Source organism: Excalfactoria chinensis, chromosome 1, assembly GCF_039878825.1.
Source record: "Excalfactoria chinensis isolate bCotChi1 chromosome 1, bCotChi1.hap2, whole genome shotgun sequence".
NCBI classification, from domain to species: domain Eukaryota; kingdom Metazoa; phylum Chordata; class Aves; order Galliformes; family Phasianidae; genus Excalfactoria; species Excalfactoria chinensis.
This window is the reverse complement of record NC_092825.1, coordinates 71,953,273-71,971,187: the sequence shown is the minus strand read 5'-3', so window position 1 is coordinate 71,971,187 and position 17,915 is coordinate 71,953,273. Positions and strand designations below refer to the sequence as shown.

Genomic DNA, 17,915 nt, shown 5'->3' with positions numbered 1-17,915 from the left:
TCCCCTTCCTCCTTCTCACTGATCTCGGGCTCGCGCTGCGGTGAAGGTAAAGCAGGAGGCGTGTGCAGTGTTTGTTCTCTCGCTGTTTGGAGCCGGAGGTGCAGCGAGGTACCAGCCCAGCGCGGCGGCTGGTGCCGACTCCACTAGGTAGCCCTTCCCTAGCGCAGCGGTGGCCGCAACAGACGGGATGACGGCAGAGGAGATGAAAGTGGATGGGGCCCCCTTGGAGGGGACGGACATCACCCCTAAGCAGGATGAAGGCGTTCTCAAGGTACGGAGTAGCTGCGGCTGTCGCTGTCTACTGCTCGGGGGGCGGTGGGGTATCAGCCTGGAGTGAGGCCCTCCGGAGCGGCCTACGAATGGGCGCTTCCTTCGGCGTCCTTCCCCGGGCCGCCGACGCGCCGGCTGGCCCCTTCCCCTCGGGTAGGGTTGTTGACGGGCCGCTCACCGCGCGGAACGCTCGTGCAGCCCTCATGGTTACGCATCAGCCGCAACGCTGGAGGCGGCTGTCTCGGCCTGCGCAGGCTCTGCCCGTGTACGGGGCTCCCCGTGGGAGCTGGGAATGAGAAGGAGCCCACGCTTTTCGTGAGGAAGTCCCAAGGGAGAGGTGTGGGTAAAGACGAGGTGTCCCTCCCTGTCCCGCGTGGGTATGGGAAAGCCAGGCTGAGCTCTCTGCTCTCTAGTTTGGGGGGGGGGGGGGGGGGGGAGGAACAGATCCGTCCCGCCCCCAGCACGTGGTCGGACGCTGGAATTAAAGATGGTTCCTTGGCAAAAGTGTATGTATCTCTTTTATCTATGTAGATGGTACTGAGCAGCGCAGCTCTGTAGGCTGAACTGACTGTTTCTCACAGCCTGATAATGGTGACACTCTGCCTTAATACGAGCATGTCTTGGAGCCTGAGATGGCACATTTTACACTTGGACCTGGTATAGATGTGCTTGATGACAAGAGCTGGGAAGGCTACTTGCTGGTTCAGATTCTGAGAGAAAATGAATTATTTATGAGTTGCCGGTGAGAGTGTTGGTTAGAGGTGGATGTGAGGCTGGTGGTGATGTCCGCTCCTGTTATGTGCTGGAAATGCTGTAGCATGTCTTCTTTCTCTTGTATTTGTATTCCAGTTGATAAGGATGGCATGGGGGGAGTTGCACTAACTTTCTCTTTCCACAGGAGAAATCCAATTTCTATATCTCTAGGAAGTTTTTTTTTAGTCTTTCTTAAAAACTTTTTCCCAATTACTAGAAGCCTTTCTTGAAATTTGAGGCTTATTATTAGGAAAGATGTAAAGCGACAGTATAGAAAAGGCAAAATTTTGATTTTAACCTTTTGAGCTTTCTGGCTTTAGGTTCCATGTTTGTCATAGTGGTACTGCCTTTCCAGGAAGGATGTTCAGACCACATTGAAAAAGAGGTGCTTGATCTCAATACTGTTGCTTATGTTTCTTGCTGACATACTCTAGTGAGAGTTCTAAGCTTTTGTATGTAGCTTGAATGTATGTATCAGGTTGAAGTTCCCAGATATGGAGTTCTCTTGTATGTGACAGCTGAGGAAGCTGCCTGGGGGTCTCTTGTACCTTGGCTACTTGAACATTGTAAAAGGCATCAAGTATCTCTCTACCATATGTAGTACCCACTATTTGATGATGGAGAAGCAGGTGATAATAAAAATACAAAGGAGGAGGGGAAGACTAGTAAAATAACTGAGGTTGCATAAACATTATAAAAAATGTTAAAAATGTGATTATGAGCTGATAAGGCAAAACATTGTGGAGATCATGATGTCCAGTCCGCATTACTCCAGAGTTTTCTTTAGTAGTAGTAGTGGTTGCAGGGGAGCAGGTTGCATCTATTGAAAAGGTCTAACTGAACTAACATAAACCAATCTTGTACTACTATCATAGCACTGATTCCAGAAGAGGTCCTTTTGATTGTTCAGTAGCTTTGTATCAGAATAGTATCCAGAGGATTTGACCTGGTGGCAGCAGAGCCACCTTTGTTTTCCCTGCATTTGAAATGCTGCTTATCATTAGACAGACTAGTTATGATGTTTCTAGATAACTGAAGTATACCTGCAAATCTGTTGTTGACTGGAGATGGTAAGGCACGCACCTTAAGTGAATAGAATTGAAGTCCAACAGGCAAATGTAGTTTTGATCATCTTAGAGTTGCTTACTGTTTTTTTTTCAGGTTGTCAAGAGAGAAGGCACTGGTACAGAGTCTCCGATGATCGGTGATAAAGTGACTGTCCATTATACAGGATGGCTTCTTGATGGCACAAAATTTGACTCCAGTCTAGACAGGAGAGATAAGTTTTCATTTGACCTTGGGAAAGGTAATGCCTTATGTTTGCTTTTGATCAATCTTAGTAATATTGAGATGAAGTTTTCTTGCACACTTTTTCACTCACTAAGATCACTATTTTAACCTGTTTTCAGAGCTACCGGTTTATTTATATAAACAGATAAACTCAGAAGTGCTTTGAGATCTTTCTGAGCGGGCATGCTGTGTACCTGGCTCAGAATTCTCAGGACCACAGATACAGTGCTCCAGGGGAAGCAAACTCACCTCAGTGGGAGTTTACTGTGAGATTCAGCAATAAAGGCAGTTAAATAGCTGCAGCATGTATTTTGTTGATTGTTTTTGTATTGCTTTTGTATTTTGTTGCCTCAAATTCAAGAAGAGTTAAGTGCAGCTAGGTACTGGTGCAAGGATGTGTAAGTACTGGGACAAAGTGCACAGGGGCAGCTATCAGCTGCAACTGAAGGAAAGAGGAAATATGCTCTCTCTTTCACTAAGCTCCCAGATCTAACTGTTGAAGTAAGTCTCTTCATTATCAGACTTTTCTTTGAGTATGAAAATCCAAACATCCTAGTTTCTGCAAATTTTACTATTCAATCTGTGGTTATCACTAGGAGTTCTTTACTTACTGGCTTTTTATTTGGGAGATAAACTCTACAAAGTCCTGAAATTTGGGATGATAGGAATTTTACCAAATGGTACAAGGCAACTTTATTGAACTGAAAGGAACCACAAGTAGGAGCACTTGAGTTGAGAGGTTTTTGTTACTTTGGCTTTAGAAAGGATACTTGTTCTACTTTCCTTCCCCTTTCTGTTATAAACCCAGGCAACTTTCAGTTACCACTTATGTTGGCCTTTGCCAACTGATAAAGTACAGAGAGACTGGGCTATTGTGGGCTATTTTCAAAATAGAAGCAGACAATCTCTTACCCTAAGACCTTATTTTTTGAAGAGCATTGCTACTTGCTCACACTTGAGATTTCGTCAGGTACTTTAGGCATGATCTGTGTCTAGATTACCTATGTTCTGTATGAGTGAAGAAATAAGGGGAGAAGAATAATCACTGTAAAATGAAAAAAAAAACCAAAACAAAACAAAACAAAATTTGAGTATTTGAGTGCCCAAGTAACTTTGTAACTTGATTACAGTTAAAACTGATGCATATAACCCAGAATGAACATAAGTCAATATTTCATCTTAGCTTGTATATACTGACTGAGCTGATTGTCTCATGTATACCTAGCAATCATGATAAAAATTTGCTTTGTACAGGTGAGGTAATCAAAGCATGGGACATTGCTGTAGCAACTATGAAGGTTGGTGAAATCTGTCGGATTACATGTAAACCAGAATATGCCTATGGCTTAGCTGGCAGCCCACCAAAGATACCTCCCAATGCTACACTGATTTTTGAGGTAAGTGAGATACAGCCACTAAACAAAGAACATGGTATTACACAGTGGAAATAATGTGATATAATTTATTTTTAGACAGGAATGTAAGATAATTAGTCCAAGAAGCTTCTTTCTTTAGTCTACTTCCTACGTTTTCTTTCTGGTTTGAAACAGACTTTTATTTTTTTCTTATAAACAAACAAAAACAAAAAACAACCAACCCATGCTAGCATGGTTTCTTTGCAAATGCCATCACCACACCAGAATTGTGTTCAAGTTCTCTTACAAATAAAACACTTTATTTCTTTTTGTACATGTGCTTGTGTTATGACTCAAAAACTGTTCTTGAAAGATTTAGTAAGTCTTATTAATCTTCACATCAAAATCTGGAGGTCTCTTTTTCTATTTTTCTTTTTTTTTTTTCTTTTTTTCTTCTTTTTTTTTCTTTTTCTTTTTTTTTTCTTTTTTTCTTTTTTTATTCCTCGTGATCCATCTGTAGAATAAGTTGGGGAGGGAGCATGCAAAAAGAAATGGAGAAGCCTGTATTGTCATCAGTGGGACATTTTGGAGCATTGGAGCATCTATGTCAGATAAACTAAATTAGACTAGAATTGTATTTGGTGTTAAATATCTTATCAAAATATCAAGTAGAAGTAATCCTTGCGCAAATGCATACCCAATTCCTTTTGCATTTCGTGTAGCTTTAGTTCAGTTCATGAATCTGAAGTGATGGCTTTGAACTTTTTTAAAAATAAGATATTTTATTGTAAACCATAGGTATGCAAATTTATGGCTTGCCTGAACAGCAGTGAGTGAAGAGCAAATTTATGGGCTGCATATATAGTATGGTTAATATAAGTTACAAAACGTCTATTTTTTAGTGTTTTTAAATAAAATATTTTTGAAAAGAGCAATAAAAATATGAAACTAGGGGTATATGTGACCATGTCTTTGTGAAACTGATGCATCAGTCTCTTTTGATGGATGTGGTTGCAATGCTTGCATTCTCAAGGTGCTTATCAAGGATTTTTGGTGAAATTTTATTCTTTCCATGCTTCATCCTTGACAATAAATGTTCACAAATGTACATACTACCAAAAAAGCAGTGGCATGAATAAGACATGGTTGTGAAATGAGGGATATTTTTCTCTGTTAAGACGAGTCTTACGAAAGTCTCATAAACAGACACAGTCAGACTCTTGAGTTGAATATATGATTGCAGATAATGTGTTTAGAAGAACTTAAAACAGAGCTGCAAATACAACAATAATAGGGTGCTTTTTTAAATACTTAAACCTATTCTCAAATTCCTTTTTCAAAATGAAAAGCAAAGCTGCATATTTTTCATTGTTCACAGGACTGTGTTTAGCCAGCGTATCAAAATGCATGAAACTATTTGACATAACATGAACTCGCTGTAATTTAAAGTTTCATTTCAAATACTGTTGTGTTTGAAACACAGCAGATGTGATCATTTTCACCTTGAGGCTTTGTGTTTAATTCATTGTTTGGAGTCATTAAATCCACTGAAAATGCTAAATCTGTGAGCCGTTTTTATTTTTATTCCACAAAGGACTTGATTTCTTTTCTCAGATCATACATTTTTAGTGTTCTACCTTTACTTAGCCACCTGGCTTCAGAAAAGTAATAGATGTTCTCATAATCGGCATCCATACATATAAAGAACTCCTGGAATTTGTGATGATTCAATGCCTTGAACTTCATGAAATTGAAAACTTTGATTTCCATTATATAATAAATACATGCACATAAATTTTGTTGATGTTGAATGCAACAGTATTTCCTCAAATGTGAGTTACTGATGGCAATTGCATTGTCTTCCATTAATTTTGTAAGTCCCTCTTTTCTAGCAGCTTGTCTTCAGTGCACTGCTGGCTACATCAGATATGATGACAGCGTTTAAATAAAACCACTTTATTGTAATTTTGACTGTCTCATACAAGTAAAGAGACGTAGTTGTGTCATTTAAAGGCACCGGAGAAGCCATTTCTTTAGTGATATTATATTCATTTTCAGTACCTCTAATAAAAATGGCAAGTACTGATGTATCTGGAGCATCATACTTTCATCTGTTGCCAAAGCATAAGATTTGAAATTAGCAGCTTTACTCTCCAAATTTGTTTTGGGAGTTTCTCCTGTTTCTTCAGTTTACCTGTTTATAATCTGGTGAGACAAACTGATTTTAGAAATTTCTTTTTTATTTTTTTAGTCAGAATAACATATATTTGATGTGCTTTCCATATGTTGCTTAAAATTTAAAAAAAATAAAAATAAAATTCTTTTTTGCAGTCGGATTTGCTACCATGTTACAAGCTTTTATAAAAGAGTCTACTTGAGTTCTAACTTAAAACTTCAGAATTTTTTGTTGAGATTACAGGCTTTTCTTCATTTCCGCTATTTTGTGTTTACATGGCAGCGTGTTTTTGCTTATGATGTCTTTTCAAATTCTAATCTTTGAAACTGATATTATTTTCATACAAATTAGCCATAGTGTCATGTTATTTCTCCTCATCTGTCTTAAGTGTTCTTCTTTCATCCCCAATTTTCTTTCTTTATGGGGGGAGCGGTTCTATTTTGAGAGGATGTTGGGTAGATTGAAATACTATTGGTAATCACTCTGCTTTATTCACCAAGCAGCACAAGAGAACATCGCGTCTAACAGGCACACATTTCAGTTCAACAGAATATGTGTGGCAGAGTTAGCACTGCACTGTACCTTTCTCTAGTTCTTGATTCAGTGGCGACAACCTTAATAGCAGACTGACTGATGTTCTGTTGTTGCTGAGCAATTGTTGCATGCCTGGGACTGGGTTGGGCCATAGTGGGGAAGAGCCATTACCATAATGGTGTGGGGCAAAGGTTGGGCTTTAGCACAGGCTGTGCTGGGCCACATATTGGGTGGATGGATTGGGTTGGATGTGCCTGATCTAATCAGTGTTAACTACACTGTGTAGTTTTTATTACTGTTTCATTCACAGATATGATGGCAAAAGCTTTTTTAATAATTTTGTAGCTGTCAAAAATTTTGTTTTGTGACTAGGCCGTTTTTCTATTTTGTCAAATTGTGATTTCAGTTGAAGTCTTGGAAGACCATGTGAATATTCAGACTGGATAGTCTAGTCCAACATTAGCACTTAAATAGCTTAAGTAGTTCTTTACAGCAGCAATTCAAGACTAAAAGGTGGACCAGGTCATGATTTTGTTGTATTTTTACAATTACTTTATTTAAACTTCTTTCTGAATGATTAAATAATTTAGTCATCTTAGTTTCTTCCCTGTCTTCATTTTTCCAAAATGATCCCAAAATACACAAACATAAGCGCGAGTAGAGGGGAGAATGTAGGAGAAAATGAGAACTGTAGCTACTTTCAGGCATGCAAGGAAGAAGGACGTAGAAGTTTTGAATCTGTTGTCCTTTAACAAAAGAGTTGGAGGGTAAGGAATGGGGAATAGTTGAAATCTGAACTAAAGCAATATTATTTAATTTGTTTTATTGCTAGAAAAAAAGATTTGGAATATTTTGGGCTCAGTTACAAGCCCTTTAAAGTTTATCTGAATTTGATGATTTGATGAGATCAGAATTTAAGAGAAGGATTAGATGTTTAATATTTAACTTTCCTGCTCATTTTCTCTTCTCACTACTTATAACTCAGGCTTACTACTTGCTCTTAGGATATTTTTTTATGATTCTGTGAGGGGAGAAAAAAAAATGCTGTTTAATGAACCAATAGAATCTTTTTTTGTGTGTTCTGTAGTAGTCCTTAAGTATTGTGACTCATGTAAACTTTACTCAGAAGTCAGTCTCTCAGTCCTTTCAATTAAAGGATATTATTTGTAGTATTGGAAGACCAAAGTTGCTGAAGGAAAAGAAGCCTAAATAATAATCTGAAACTGCTCAGTAGGCTTCCACTTAGTATCTGTATCTGCTAAATATGGCATCTTTGTAGTCTTGGCTGCCTAATATCTTACAGGGTATTAAGACAGTGGCTGTCATAACAGCTGTGATTTCAAAGAACTCAAGTATGAATTCTGCGAGTTACTGAAGTGATAGATGTAAATGCAAGATTTTTCCTCCCTCCATAGATAGAGCTGTTTGAGTTTAAGGGGGAAGACCTCACTGATGATGAAGATGGTGGCATCATCCGAAGAATCTGTAAGAAAGGCGAAGGCTACTCGAAGCCCAATGAGGGTGCCCTGGTAGAGAGTATGTATTATATACATGTAGTAAATGGCTTTACTGTGATGGAAAGTGTGTTTTTCCCTACCTGTAATTTCTTTGTTCTGGAAGAGAATACCTGCCTTCTCTTTGTGTTAGCAAATAACATAATAACTAAAACTAAGCTTTCATTCTCTTTATTCTAGAGAAAGTTACATTTTTCACCAGCAGCTCTGTTCTTCTGAGATACCAAATCTGATCAAGTACTTAACACAAAAGTTAAAGGAGTCTAATAAAGTATGTCCATTTGATGAGGAGCAAGTGGGAAAGTAGTTCTGGCATTTGTTGTTGAAGGGGGGGAAAAAATGACACACAGCGCAACAGCTGGAAGGAAAAAACATTTATTAACTAAAGCTGCAGAAGTGGAATTTGTTGCCAGTAGCTAACATGCATATATAACTCCTAAAAAGAGAAAAGACGGATTAGAAGGGAAAGCTTTGACATTTCTTGTGTTGTCTGTGCTGCCTACCTCTTACCACACATAGACTCCTTCTGATTTGTATCTGGGTTCTCTTTTTTGTTACCAGTTGAGTTTGAAGGCCGATACAGAGATCGTGTTTTTGATAGGCGTGAGCTGTGCTTTGAGATTGGAGAAGGTGATAACTATGATCTTCCTCATGGTCTGGAAAAAGCAATCCAGAAAATGGAGAAATCTGAGGAATCCATTTTCTATCTCAAACCCAAGTAAGCTGTTTGTCATCTTCTGATACTTAAGAGGGCTTACTGTAATCATCTAGTGAGAACGATGTTTGTTTGCAGTATTTTTCAACTCTTTTCAGTGCTATTGTAAACACATAATCAGACCCAAAACTTGGATTTATGGAAGATATGAAGTTAAGATTACTTAGCCACTGATATTAGCATTGAAAAAGAAACTGATGCAAATCTCTACAGTGTTGATTCTAGTGAATATTATAACAAATACTGTTGCTGTTTTTAACTTACATTCATGTGGGTCCTACATAATGAAAGTACACTTAATATACAGCACTGCACATACAGACACCTAGAATAACAGAGAAGTAAGCCTTCTTAGTAGCCTTACATGATAAGATAGTGTTCAGGTGAAATGTGGAGTATCTGGAATCCCTTGCCACTAGGAAGAGTTTGCTTGAATTTTTAAGCAATTTGGAAGAAGGCATTCATGTTTTCTGTGGGGAATAAATTGGTGTTTTGTCTAAATCTTGGGTCCAACATATCTGGATTCTGAGACCAAAAACCACCAATTCAGAGATAGAAATGGACTTTAAGTGCCCTAAAAGGCAAGCAGAATTTTCCCCTTACAGTGTGAACAAATATAAAATCAGTGGAGTTCACAATGATTGTTTCCATCCAACTTGAATGCATTTGTTTTACAGTTTTTTAAGCTGGAACTGAATTTGATAGAACAAAGGAAAAGTAGACCTATGTTCAGCACTTTTATTATTAGTATGCAGTTTTTTACTGGAGTTTCAGGGCAGGACCTTTGTGTAGTCATTTACTGTTAAATAGTGGATTAGCAGTGTCTTGTGCACAGCTGTTCACCTAATCTTTATGTATTGCTGTCGCTTTCTGGAACTCGTTAGAATACAGATACTGTGAAGGAAATAGCCTGTCTTGGGCAATAATAAAAAGCAAGATGTATGCAACCTCAAAGTTTTTTGTTTGTTTGTTTGTTTTAAACTTGCTTTTGCTTCATAGAAACAGCAGTGACCAAACAAGTAATACTTGAAAAACACACAAAGGCAAAAAAAAAAAAAAAAAAAAGTGGAAATTAGTAAAATTAGTCCCAGATTTTTTACCTCTCTTGGCTTGTGCATGCAAATTCCAGAAAATTATCTGCAGTTCCTCAAGACTTTGTCTTGTAATAATGCTTTATGGGCAGATTTTTGTGTTTTTGCCTGCAGCTTCCTGTGTAGAGGTTTGTGTGAATATCCAGTTTCATAATTTTTCCCTTTCCTGCCCTTACAGCTATGGTTTCGGAAGTACTGGAAAGGAGAAATTTCAGATCCCTCCAGATGCGGAATTACAATATGAAGTGAAACTCAAGAGCTTTGAAAAGGTGGGAATGAGAGCAAACAAACTGGGAGGTGTGGGAATTGCTGATGCAGCTTAAACAAGGACGGTGGAATCCTTAAAATGTTGACCTGAAATAAGGAAGACATTACTGTATGTGGTGATTATGTTCAGGGAGCTCTTGATTGAAATTGTCCTTACTGGACTCCTCTCTATTGCTATCAAGTATCTCGCTTGTTCTAACTGTTTCCAGTAGCTGTGCAAAACTACTCTTTCAAGTCTGTCTCTTGTGTGCTGTTACTGAGAAAATAGCACAGCCGTATGGTTTCCCTGTCATTGTCTTGAACTATTCCTGTTTGGATAGGCTAAGGAATCTTGGGAAATGAATACAGAAGAGAAACTGGAACAAAGCTGCATGGTGAAGGAAAGAGGCACTCAGTACTTCAAGGTAAATGATAATACCCGGTAAATAATATAATTTCTTAGTCTGTGTGTGAACTGATGCTAATGATCTACAGCTTTGAAATGACCAAAGTGGTGTTTGTGGTTTTCTCCATGTCATTTTATGGGGAGGACTATGGGAAAATGGACTGAAAAGAAGAGGAAAAAAATAGCCTTAGCGTTGCAGTGTCCAAATAGATTTTCTTATCCCCTACAGTAGTGATACACTATATGATTGTAGTGTATTCTTAGTGATGGAAGTTTTCTGATTACTCTGATTTATTTTTTTTTCTTTTTTCAGATCTATTGTTCTAGGTAAGCAGAAGGGGCAGGGGGAAGTTTAAATAAAAGTTACTGTGGTGAGCTTATGAAAATTTAACTGCCTTGTTTACAGGAGGGGAAATACAAACAAGCGGCATTACAGTATAAGAAGATTGTGTCATGGCTGGAGCATGAATCAGAACTCTCTGATGAGGAGAATACAAAAGCCAAGAGCTTGAGGCTTGCTGCCCACCTTAATCTAGCTATGTGCCATCTCAAGCTGAAAGAGTACTCTCAGGCTTTGGAGAACTGCAACAAGGTAGAGGGGTTTATTCATTCTTAAGCTGCTCAAGCAGTCTGACAGTTTATCTCTTGCTTTAACAACTTGAGGAATATCCAGCTGTGTGATGTTCAGATTTTGATCAGCTTGCGGTTGGGCAATAGCAAATAAAATAAGTATGAACATAAGGTGTTGGATATGGCTTATTGTATCTTTTTCTACTTATTTTTTCTGTATTTAATTCAACTTTTTACTAAGCCCTGACAACAGTGAAAATAGTAATGGTAATTTTCTAGCAGTTGCTGGTGCTCTGACTGCATATTAGTTTAAAAAAAGCAAACTAAACAAAAAACAAACAAACAAACACTGTATTGTTTTCAAATGCTGCTTTTGTTTCTTTCTTTCTCTATTTTAAATGCAGGCACTTGAACTGGATAGCAGCAATGAAAAGGGCCTCTTCAGGCGTGGAGAAGCCCACTTGGCTGTCAATGATTTTGAACTGGCCCGAGGAGATTTCCAGAAGGTGATACAACTCTATCCAAGTAACAAAGCTGCCAAAGTGCAACTAGTAGCTTGTCAGCAAAAAATCCGGGAGCAGCATGAAAAAGAGAAGAAGATGTATGCTAATATGTTCCAAAGGCTTGCTGACAAAGACTTAAAGGTAAGTAGCAAGTAGCATTATTCCAGAAGATCACATGGTCTAATGTCACATGTTAGACAAGGAATAGAATTTTGATTATTTGGCTTACTTTTCATACAGTCAGAGAGCACTCAAGTAGCTAGTTGCTTTTGGGGGGGGGGGAAATAATGGGGATAGGCAGTGCTCAACATGATGAAATCATCTTGTTTGAACAAGACAACTGTCAGTAGTAAGGATATTGCATAAAATCGTTTTAGTTATTTAAACTGGTTCTGCGACAGAGCAGTATTAATAAAAAGTAGTGATGAGGTGTAAAGACAACATTCAAGAATTAAAAAAGCAGTAACTTGCATACTGGATCCTGGGAAAAAAATACTCTGTCCTTCTAGACTCTGTCATATATACTTTTCCAGTATCTTGATTGTTATTTTGTTTTTAATGAAGAATCTGAGCAGGATTAAGATGCAACAACCAAACTAGAAATTTTTGCATCTTAATGTGTAAAATTTCAGGGTTTAATTGGGAGCTGCAGTAAGTTATCTCCAGAGGTCTATTCTGACCTGTGATTCTGTGAATTGCTAATTATCTGGCTGTGCTGTGAAGGTTCCTTCCAGACAGCACGACTGCTGGGAGTCTGGTGTATCTAGGTGAGGCCCATAGCAAGATGTGCTGCTAATGGAAGAATGGATTGCTGAAACAAGCTGTAGCCATGAAAAGTGCAAAAGGACCATGTTAACGCTACCTAAATTCGTGTCACTACCCCTAAGAAAGACAGTGGGGTCCTGTTCTTTGCAGAAGGTAGATTCATGCACTGCAGACCACTAGAGACACTGAGAAAATAGAACACCGATTTTTGCCATCTACTTTAATACCAGATCTTATTTATTTATTTATTTTTCATTATGTTGTCAGATGATATTGAGAATCAGTTCTAGTGATAGGCATTAAATGACATTTCTGGTATTGTTTCAAATTTTGGCAATTTTTTTATAGTAAATGAACATATTTGTTTTATATGTCTCTGTTTAGCCCATTACTATTCAAACCAGCCACACTGAGTATGCAGAAATGAAAGATGAGCAGAATGGAGTTGAAGATAAGTAAGTTGACAGAAGCATAAACAAACCATGTTCCATTAGTTTTGTAAATGAAAGAATTTCCAGTGAATTAGACCTTTATTTTTCTACCTGGTTGGACAGTGGCTTCAGAGGAGTAGAGGCTGAGTCGCCATGTCACAGTCAAGAGAGCAGCTTTGTATGTCTGTGAAATAAGCTGAATGACAGCACAAATCTGATTTAATCCTAGGGACTTTATTTATTCATACAGCTTCTGTTACTGTTTGGGTTCTGTCTGGATTTACTCTGCTTGGTTTATCTGCATTTTGCTCTTGGTGTTTATGTTTCTCTTGTTCCAGCTTACAGAATCTGGGACTAAATTCCTTTATTTCATTTTTTTTTTTTTTTTTTTTTTTTTAAAAGCAGTTAACCTTTTCCAACAGTTCTCATGTGAGATTTCAGAAGAAATCTGTGCTCATTGTTCTGCTGCCTTGGCATTGTCCCCCTCCCTCCATTAAGTGTTGTAACCTTCCTTGTATGCTTCCTTTTGGCATATTGCTGAAGGTGAAGACTGTGAAGTCACAGCTTAAGTAATAAAGCTCCGATTAAGCTCAAGGAATTGAACTTTTTGTGTTTTTTATTGGCATTTGCAAAGAACTAGGAGTCTGTTGTCTTTTAGTCATTCAGTGTTTTCTTATCCACATAGCAGTACTGTAACCACAATATCTACTGTTTTTCCGATAATGTTGATTCATTGCCATTTTAAAAAGTGCACACGCTATTTGCAAATGAAGAAAATGTTGCTTAAAACTGTACACAGGTCTGTAACCTATGCATTATTATCTGTTCATATTTCTCTTTCCCCTTCATGTTATGGAACTGGACTAGAAGAATACTGATTGATACCTGAAAGTGACTTCTTTGAAGATAAAGTAAATGCCAATAGTAAAACATGTTAAAAATGTTTATAATTCCTAATGAAATGCAAGCGTCTGACTGATTCCAGTGTCTTCATTATCCTTACCTCACAAGAAAACAACTCCTACCTTTTTTCTGTGGTGTTTCTTGTGTTGGCTTGGAGAATGGTATATGTGGAAGGGGAGTACTTGTTTGTATTTTTCTTTCTATAGGTACAAGATGGAATATTCAGACTTACCATGCTTTTCATGCTGTTCTGTAGTGTTAAACAGCATCTCACCTGTCCTTTTTTGAAATGATATAGCAGCAGGGACAAATTTATTGCTTGCTTTTCAGAAGGAATGCAGTTTTATCTGTTTCAGAGGAGAGAGAGCCAGGGCCAGGGAGCTGTATGTCTAAACTATCATGAAAGTGCTAATTCCTATATGACATACTGTCCTGACCCCAGACCCAAAATGGTAAGTCCAGAAACTGCTGGGTTGGAGGTAGCTTATGGGTCTGTGACCTGCACTGCTTTCTGCAAGATTAGCAGTGCCCTAACCTTCCCTTCAGCTTGGGAAGGTGTAGGAGAGGAAAAGGTAATGTAGTCTTTGTTAGGTTATCACATGAAAAGAAATGCTGTTTTCCTTGACTTTGCAGGACCAGTTTCACGTGCTTAAACATAACAGCTATTGCAGGTACTTTTCATAAGTTTTGGTTAAATACTATCAACTTTTCTATGTTGTACTAGAGCACAAATACCTCTAAATGGAACACTTAATATGGCTCACATGGGGAGAAATCCTACTGATGAGATTGTCCAGCCTTTTTATTTTCCTGGGCTGCATTGAGCCAACAGGAATTGCCATGGGTTGCATATTAATTGAGTTCAACATATTTAAGTAACAAGTCCTATTTTTTAATGAATTTTTATTAAAACACAAAACCAGCAGCAAAAGCATAAGGCTAGTGGGATGTTTGACCTTGTTTTTGTGAGACTAACATATCAAGCTAGTTCAGTAGCAGTGGTTGCCATTCCTAGTGAGTTCTCCAGGTGTTAATCAAAGATTTTTGATGAAATATTACTCTTCCTGTGTTTCGTCCTTGACAATAATTGTTCATAAATGTATATACTGCCAAAAAGTGATGACATTAATAAGGCATGACTGTGAAGCAGGGGATTTCTTTGGTAAGAGAGGGCTTATGAAAGTCTGGTAAAGAGTCTAGACAGTTTTTTTCAGTTGAATGTCTGATTGCAACTCTGTACATTCCTTGTGAAAATTTGCACGTAATACATTTGTCGACTGAAAATGAAGTTGCAAATGTTCGAAAAAGTGATTTTTTTTTAAATATTTTTTTTTCCAAATCATGAAACCTATTCTCAGATTTCTTTATCAAAACACAAGCATGGCTACATATCTTTGACTGTTCACAGAACTGTGTTTAGTGTATCAAAATGCATGAGATTATTTGCCATAACTTATATTACTGTCGTCTGAAATAAAGCACAGGTGATTTTTCACTTTGAAGATGCATGATTTAATGGATCAGATAGAAAATTATGTACAGTATATTTGCTTTGATTGGAAGCAGAGGTATGTATCCCTTTCTAATTCATTTGAGTATTAAATAAAGCTATCAGTTAATACATATAGACCTGATACCTTCCCAACTGATTGCAGCGATTGGGAGAAAACATAAATGGCAGTGTGGTTATTAGGATGAGGCTGGTGAGGGGTATGCAACACAAGACTTAAGAGGAGCAGCTGAGGGAACTGAGATTGTTTAGTCTGGAGAAGAAGAGGTCCTGGGGAAACCCGTACAATAGCCTGAAAAAAGTAGGTTGTGATGAGGTGGAGTAGGCCTCTTCTCCCACATAGTTAGTGGTAGGACTAAAGGGAACAGCCTGAAAATGCACTGGGCAAGGTTCAGTTTGGTATTAGGGAGAATTTATTCTCTAGAAGAGTGGTCAGGAACTGGATCAGGCTGTTCTGGAAGGTTGTGGAGTCACCATCTCTGGAGATGTTCAAGTATTTAGAGAGATGCTTCAGGGCAGTAATATTGGAAGGTGGATGGTTGGACTAGGTGATCTTGGAGTTCTTTTTCAGCCTTGGTGATTGTATGACTCTTTTTTTAGCTCATTTAAATAAACTGTCAAATCCACCAAAATGCTAAATCTGAGCCATTTTTAATCTCTACATTCTGGAACAAATTTTCCTTTTGATTCTGTAAAGTATTTTAGCACTTTACCTTGACTTAGGCACCTTCACTCAGAAAAGTAAATGATGACCCCATAATCAGCATCCATACTTTTAAGGATCTAGAACTGGTCATGATTCAGTCTCTTGGGCTTTATGAAATTCACAGCTTTGATGATTTGCGTGGCATCTATTTTGTTAAAAGCTTTTACACATAAATTTTCTTGATGCCTGATGCCGTGACACATTATCAAACATGAGTTAACAGAGGTAATAACATCATCTATTAATCTTGCAAGTATCTCTTTTTTTCCCAGCAACCATTGGGGCACCATCTGTAGGCACCAGGTATGTTGACAAAGGTTAAAGAAAATTGCTGTCATGTTTTCTTCTACTGCTTCATACAAAAGAAGAGACTTAGTTATGTCTTTCAGTGGCACCAAAGAAGCCATTTCTTCAGTGTGCTGAGGGAAATCAACTGTTTACATACGTAGATAGCGATAGGACAAGAGAGAAATGGTTTAAAACTAAAGGAAAGGAGATTAGATTATATGTCAGGAAGTTTTGTTTTTTTTACTGAAAGAGTGGTGAGGTGCTGAAACAGGCTGCCCAAAGGTTGTGGATGCCCTTTTCCTGGCAGTGTTTAAGGCCAGGTTTGATTGGGCCCTATGCAATCTGATCTAGTACTTGATCTGGCAATCCTACCTGTGACAAGGAGGTCAGAACTTGATCATCCATCGTCCCTTCCAACCCAAGCCATTCTATGATTCTATGATATTATTTTTATTATGAGCAAGTATTAACACGTCAGTATTAATGACTGTCTTGTTCCATGATGAGATAGTTTTGGACCTGCTTCGAAAGCTGGATGCTTACAAGTCTGTGAGGCTGTATTGACTGCACCCTAGAGTGCTGAGGGAGTTGGCAGATGTGGTTACCAAACCACTCCCCATCACTTTTTGGCAGTCCTGGCTGAACGGTGATGTCCTGGTGGATTGGAGGCTGTTTAATGTGACGCCAATCTTCAGAAAGATGATCCTAGTAGTTACAGGCCTATTGGTCTGACCTTGGTGTCCAGGAAGGTATTGGAACGAGTAATCTCGGGAATCATCATGGACCAATTAAAGGTCAGCCAGGGGATCAGGCCTAGTCAGCATGAGTTCATGAATGGTAGATCCTGTCTGACAAACCTGATTTCATTCTATGTCAAGATTACTTGCTTAGTGGATGAAGGTAAAGCTGTTGATGTGGTGTACCTGGACTTCAGTAAGGTCTTTGACACTGTTCCCCACAACATCCTTGTGGAGAAGCTGGATGCCCATGGTATGGATGGGCGTACGCTCTGCTGAGTGAAGCACTGGCTGGATGGCCAGGCCCAAAGAGTTGTGGTCAGTGGACTGGAATCCAGTTGGTGGCTGGTCGCGAGTGGTGCCCCCCAGGGCTCAGGGCTGGGGCTACTTCTGTTTAACGTCTTCATTGATGATCTTGATGAGGGGATTGAGTGCACCCTCAGTAAATTTGCAGATGACACCAAGTTGGGAAGGAGTGTTGATCTGCCTGAGGGGAGAAGGGAACTACAGAGGGACCTGGATAGACTGGATCAATGGGCCAAGGCAAACTGTATGAGTCTCAATAGGGCCAAGTGTCGGGTCCTGCATTTTGGTCACAACAACCCCAGGCAACTCTACAGGCTTGGGGAGGTGTGGCTGGAAAGCTCCCAGACGGAAAGGGACCTTGGTGTGCTGATGGACAGTCAGCTGAATATGAGCCAGCAGTGTGCCCAGGTGGCCAAGAAGGCCAATGGCATCCTGGCTTGTATCAGGAATGGTGTGCTGAGCAGGACTAGGGAAGCAATCCTGCCCCTGTACTTGGCATTGGTGAGGCCTCACCTGGAGTACTGTGTTCAGTTTTGGGCACCCCAGTACAAAAAGGACATGGAGGTACTGGAGCAGGTCCAGAGAAGGGCAACGAGGCTTGTGAAGAGCTTGGAAAATCAGCCCTATGAGGAGATGTTGAGGGAGCTGGGACTGTTTAGTCTGGGGAAAAGGAGGCTGAGGGGAGACCTTACTGGAAGAGAGTGATGTCTGAAGGGTGCTTACAGTGAGAGCAGGGCAGGTCTCTTCTCTCTGGTGACAGTTGACAGGACAAGGGGAAATGACCTCAAGTTGTGCCAAGGTAAATTTAGGTTGGATGTTAGGAAACACTTCCTTACAGAAAAGGTA

General features: G+C 39.1%; 1 protein-coding gene across 1 annotated transcript; it reads left to right on the top strand.

Annotated features, from left to right (window-relative positions):
- Nucleotides 1-15,149, top strand: FKBP4 (FKBP prolyl isomerase 4). Its single transcript, XM_072327179.1, has 10 exons — nt 1-271; nt 2,185-2,329; nt 3,568-3,710; nt 7,794-7,914; nt 8,454-8,610; nt 9,877-9,967; nt 10,286-10,369; nt 10,757-10,942; nt 11,325-11,564; nt 12,573-15,149. Exons 1-10 carry the CDS (start codon nt 188-190, stop codon nt 12,645-12,647), a joined length of 1,326 nt encoding a protein of 441 aa, XP_072183280.1. The 5' UTR covers nt 1-187; the 3' UTR covers nt 12,648-15,149.
- The last annotated feature ends 2,766 nt before the right edge of the window (nt 15,150-17,915 follow it).

Coding starts and splice junctions, on each gene's coding strand:
- FKBP4 (XM_072327179.1), top strand. CDS start 188: ATGACGGCAGAGGAGATGAAAGTGGATGGGGCCCCCTTGGAGGGGACG. Junction 2,330..3,567: donor TTCATTTGACCTTGGGAAAG/GTAATGCCTTAT, acceptor TGCTTTGTACAG/GTGAGGTAATCAAAGCATGG. Junction 10,943..11,324: donor CTTTGGAGAACTGCAACAAG/GTAGAGGGGTTT, acceptor TTTTAAATGCAG/GCACTTGAACTGGATAGCAG.